This window comes from Schistocerca nitens, chromosome 5 (genome assembly GCF_023898315.1).
Source record: "Schistocerca nitens isolate TAMUIC-IGC-003100 chromosome 5, iqSchNite1.1, whole genome shotgun sequence".
NCBI lineage: Eukaryota > Metazoa > Arthropoda > Insecta > Orthoptera > Acrididae > Schistocerca > Schistocerca nitens.
The window spans coordinates 381,587,136-381,592,956 of NC_064618.1; the positions used below are offsets into that span (position 1 = coordinate 381,587,136).

The window sequence follows — 5,821 nt, forward strand, 5'->3', positions numbered from 1 at the left end:
CTGCATGGAGGGGCAGGGAGGTGCAGTTACCTTGTAGTTCGGTTCAGAATGTGGGCGAGGAGATGACTGTGTGTTGACCCAGTGTGAGTACCCTGGCCGGGCCGGTGGCTGCATAGATGTTTATTGCCACAACCTTCAACCAGTTACCTGAGGGAGGTTGGGCCATTGACGACACAGCAGAGCTGGTGAGGGGCAGGGAGTGGTGGCTTCCCGCACTGTGATGAGTGGTGTCTTATGTGGTAGATTGTGCACTCAGGACCTTGTCTACATGGCTGTTTCTTCACTGCCCCTGGTACGTGCTTGAGTCGTGCATGGGTAGCTCAGATGATAGAGCACTTCCCCGCGAAAGGCAATGGTCCCGAGTTCGAGTATCAGTCTGGCACACAGTTTTAATCTGCCAGGAACTTTCGTATCAGCGCAGACTCCGCTGCAGAGTGAAAATCTTATTCTGGAAACATCCCCCAGGCTGTGGCTAAGCCATGTCTCCGCATAATACTTTCTTTCAGGAGTGCTAGTTCTGCAAGGTTTCGCAGGAGAGCTTCTGTAAAGTTTGGAAGGTAGGAGACGAGGTACTGGCAGAAGTAATGCTGTGAGGACGGGGAGTGAGTCGTGCTTGGGTAGCCCAGTTGGTAGAGAACTTGCCTGCGAAAGGGAAAGGTCCTGTTTTCGAGTCTCGGTCCGGCACACAGTTTTAATCTGCCAGGAAGTTTCATATCAGCGCGCACTCCACTGCAGAGTGAAAATCTCATTCAAGGTTTCAGATTGTCTGGGAGAAAACATCTTTGTCTCAGCTGTGAATAACAGAAACGTCTGGCCCCACGTGAGTTCAGAATCACACAGTCTGCATGACTGCTAGGTCGAATGCGACCTTGTAATGTATGCATCCTGGGCTCAGGTGGATGGAAGCCAGAGTTGCCCGGAGGGAAGGGGAGACAAGGAGGTGGTGGCTATTACCCAAGCAATTAGCATGGAAGGGGAGATAGAGGGAAGATCTGTGCAGCCTGGAGAAGGAATGCAGTTGTGCTGTCATGCCACCTCGCTTTAGTACTGTGATCACTGTAGAGGGTCAATGTGACGGCACACGGGTGGTAGCAACAGCAGCAGTGGCAGCAACCTAGTCGAGAGCAGCACAGTTCGGTATGTCAATGGATACAGATGCTCACTGCCATGGAACGAGGCCCTCCCCAGTGCGGTATTTGATTAAATAAGGACACTATTGTTCCCATGTTAGCCAATCAGTGGTGATATATATTAAAGGATAGCTCAAGTGGACATAACTGTATTGCAAGTCTTTTATAATATCACAGGGAAACATAAAGATTGAATTTTTAACTTAGGTTGGGCTCTCATACTTAGAACATATGAAATCTGGCAACCATTGATGCCATCCTGATTTTCCCAGGTCGCAATCGTGGATCGCCATCATGGATTTTGAGGACATATAGTCTTTTGTAGTATGCTCAGGGTGCCATCTCAGATTGCTAACTTGGACTGTGATAACATTCGGACTGCATAGTATATTCAGGTCGCCATCTTGAACCACTATCTTAGACTGCGTCATCACACAGTTTGTCCTAGTACACTCAGGTCGCCATTTTGGGTTTTGACATCGTACAGACTCTCTTAGTATACACGTGTCACTGTATTAGATCGCCAGGTTGGATTTTTTCATTTCCCATCAACAGGATAATGCCCATCTGGAATTTTTTGAGCTCCCCATCGTTTTTCACAATGGGTCAACAGCCCTACTTCCACCATAACATCGTAGGAGAGGGGGGAAATGTTGGCTGTTTTGAATTTCCCACCTATTTTTAAATTTCCCACCGTTTTATATGCGGGGCAATTGTCCTATATCAGAAGTGTAGGGGAGAGGAGAAAACTGGGAACAGTGCACTGGTTATGTCATAACGGAAGAGGGGAATCTCGCAACAGTGCAGACTGTCTCAGGCCTGCCATTGCTACACTACTAAGAACATATTACGATCAGACTTCACTGATGTCTAGCTTTTTGAAACAGCAACTCATCAGATTCTGTTGCAAAATCATCTCTCCTAAATATTATAGAAATTCTATTAATATCTCTCATCCCATCTTCTCAACTGTAACTGCGTTTTCTCCCATTGTGTCTGACTCTCTGGGGTATGTAATGCATTGATGGAAAATTCCAGAAATTAAGAGCACAGAAATGTCAGGATACGTGACAACACTACACAAGAAATTTAATTACTTCCTTAACTGAATTACTAGATTGATTTCCTGTTCCTCGCAAGGTAATACATTACCTACCAATTTGTTTTAGACTACACAAGAGACAGAGTAATAGCAACGATATTGCTAGCTGAGCGGCTGTGCGAGCAAACAGCTTCTGACAAAAAGATAATTATCTTGAAGACCTCCTAGAAAAAAATTTCAAGTCAGTTAATCTTATTTGGAGGGTTAGCAATGGCTGCGAGCGAATCGATGAATTTTAATCACAATAATTACAGTGAGTAACGTCCTCGACTTGACCTATGAAGAAGTCACACTCCACGAGCTGGTCAACTTGAGTACGGTTTATCTGTAACAATGGACGTATTATGGAAGCGTTATGGAGAAATTCAGTACTTCTTCTTCATGTGTAAAGTATTTGGTACATGTCCAGTTTCATTTGACGAGAAGCGTGGAAAAATAACTGTTACAGTTAAGGCGAGGCTGTATTGTTTTCTGCTCGCTCTACTAACCCTTTCCTCTGCCCTTTACGCTCTTGTGGTGCGATTACCAGACAGTTATATAACTGTACAGAGTCTCGCAAAGTATTCGGACGCCTGCAATATCTTCTTTGCGACGGCTGCAGCTTTAACGTGTATTCTTCGCAGCTCTACTTTAAAACAAAGACACGTCGAAAGTTTCTGCGAAAAACTTATTTCAGTTGACGCATTTTTGTACGAAGACGATGAAACAGCATACTTACGTCTCGCAACTCTTTTGATACGGGGTGTCGTAGCAGTCGTCTTTTATTCAGTGGTCTTTTATACTTATGTTATGTGGCTCACGTTATCTATTGTGAAATTTTCTTTGCTGTTGCCTATTTTTGTCATGCACTTCATGAGTAACGTCGTTATTTTACAATATTTCCTTCTCAATGTGGCATTAAAAATTAGATTTGCAAGGCTGAACAGGTGTATTTTGCAGTTATTCTTCCTTTCTGCAGAAGACGCAGAAGGAGATCTTGACATGAAGATTTCGAAACTCTTAAGTAATACTCCAGAAGAGAAAGATTTACAGTGTGAGGATAAACTTTTTGTCAGGAAGACCTTTGCGTCACTACACTCTGAAGCCCAAAGACTTGTGAACGGACCTAGAAACGATGTACCCTGCTGTAATCAAGTAATGGTGACAGAGGAAGACGCGAGTCAGCTGCGAAATTTGCGCAAAATATATTGCCTCCTTGTTGAAATGAGTAAAGCTGTCAATGCAGCTTACGGAATACAAAATCTCGTAGAAGTGGTCAGCTGTTTCGTGAGCATCGTGACGTACATTTATATCAATGTTGTCGTCTTCTTAAATTTGAAGGTGGTGTGGCCTGAAATACCGAGCAATCAAGTCATTATCATGTTCTCTATGTGGACTGGACTAATGGTTGGGCGTCTGCTCACCACAGCCTACAGCAGCGACATGGTCGTGCAAGAGACCGCCAGTACACAGCGGCTGGTGCAGAAACTTCTGCTCTTACCGCTGCCTGCTGGAAGCGGCTGTCCAGACGAGCTTCAGCTCTTCGGAGAGCAGATGGCGCGCAGTCGACTGCGCTACAGCGCAGCGGGCTTCTTCACGCTCGACCTGTCTTTGCTGAGGAGCTTCACAGCCACCGTCACCACCTACGTCGTCATCCTCGTCCAGTTCGGACTGTCTGGCGCGAGCAAGCAGCAAAGTGGCAGTGCCGCTGAATGTAGATGTTAACCAAGCAATAAAGTGACACGTACCCGAGAGGACTGTTACATACACAGTTCTGCCATACAGCTATCGGTTCTCATTACCGTTACAAATTTCCTTCATTCAATGAAATTTAAATGTCTTATGATTCTTCGTCGACTATTACAGATTAGCTACTAACAACTGTAATTTCATCTTAATGCAGATATTGTACTATATTAATCAAAGAAGATGTGTTTCATCTGTTTGTTTTGTGTATACAATGTTCACAGTACTTCAGTGTGAATATCTGTCAATGAGATTAACTCATAATTATTGAATGACCATAGGCAAACATTTTATATTTTTCTGGGTATCAAGTTTAATATTATTAGAGATATACTGAAGTATGACTGTTAATATTTTCCCGTTATGTTTAGATATTGACAAACCAAACGTATCGAACTTAAAAGTCACTACGAAACACTTAGAAAGTACTTGTTTAACAGTGATGAAAAAATTTAAAACGTTAAATGTTACTCATAATCTGGTATTTGATTTTAATCACATGTTCATTGTTGATATAGATAAATAGAGCTAAATACAGTTTGGTTCCAGCACTTTATTCTGAAAGATAAGAGCAGTTAATTAATAGATAGTACTAAAACGTGCACAGATGTAGATCACCGTATAAACAATAAAGCTTTCTTTCATTTGTGATGTGTATTCTTTGAAAATTACGCTACAAACATTTCAATGTAAAGTAAGCAAGGTATATGGATCTCATTGCATCTAACTACAACTGACAATGAAGTCTCTTTCACCAGCCACTACCTAAATGCTACTAAAAGGAATATTCAGACATAAGAAACGTTTATATAATTCCGGACCTGAATACCTACCATAAAAAGTGTTAATGTCACAAATAGGGGCGCTCATGCTACGTAGTTGCGTGCGGATCATGCTGTTTAGTAAACGATCTTAACCTTCTGTGTACCAGAAAATCTGTATAGTGTTGCTTACCAGTCGGACCTTGCTGGCCCGTGTTCTTTAAATTGGCATAAACTGACAGTATTTTGAGTACTTATGATGTGAACGACTTTTGAGGTATAACTACTTTTAAAATAATTTTATTTATTTAAAGCTTACATTAAAAAAACGATTTTATGTGCATGTTTTGTAAATAAAACCGCCTCTTCCTGCTGCCACTTAATTTGTTTATCCCAGACACGTTTCGCCTTTTTCTGATTCTAAGGCATCATCAGTGGGATCTATAACGATGCAGTATTGTTAGTTTTAGATTATTAAACAGTTCACTTCGCGATTATTTATGTGAAAAAGTAATTACTTACGATTTGTTGATCTTCGTTTCCTCTCATCTGGTCTGGAGGTCGCACTACCACATAATTCTGGACCTCCAGACCAGGTGAGAGGAAACCAAGATCAGAAAATCGTAAGTAATTACTTTTTCACATAAAATATCGCGACGTGAACTGTTTAATAATCTAAAACTAACAATACTGCATCGTTATAGATCCCACTGATGATGCCTTAGAATCAGAAAAAGGCGAAACGTGTCTGGGATAAATAAATTAAGTGACAGCAGGAAAAGGCGGTTTTCTTTATAAAACAAATATTTCTATGCTTGCTGTTACAATTTTTATACTTTTACTGGTGGCTTTTATTCTTATTGCAAATTTGTACAGGGTCTACAGATAATAGAAGAATATTCTGAGCACACAGGTTTGGTGTACTTATAACAGATAATTTGACTTTTCTATGCACAATATGCACTCCTTCAGCTTTCCTTAGCTGGAGGATTCACTGCCCTGCCTGCTACTGATGGACTCATTGACTTCTTTGCCCCTGCCTGATGATGAAAGTCCGACGTCTCATTTTTTTATTGGTAGCCAGTATCATCCAAATTACGTAT

The 5,821-nt window shown here is 41.7% G+C and overlaps 1 protein-coding gene across 1 annotated transcript; it reads left to right on the forward strand.

The window, feature by feature from the left end:
- Positions 1-3,213: 3,213 nt before the first annotated feature.
- On the forward strand, positions 3,214-3,936 carry LOC126260485 (putative gustatory receptor 2a). Its single transcript, XM_049957812.1, has one exon. The coding sequence runs from the start codon at positions 3,214-3,216 to the stop codon at positions 3,934-3,936; it is 723 nt and encodes a 240-aa protein (XP_049813769.1).
- Positions 3,937-5,821: the final 1,885 nt, after the last annotated feature.

Bases quoted from the DNA above. Each gene is read 5' to 3' on its own strand.
- LOC126260485 (XM_049957812.1), top strand. From the start codon at position 3,214: ATGAAGATTTCGAAACTCTTAAGTAATACTCCAGAAGAGAAAGATTTA.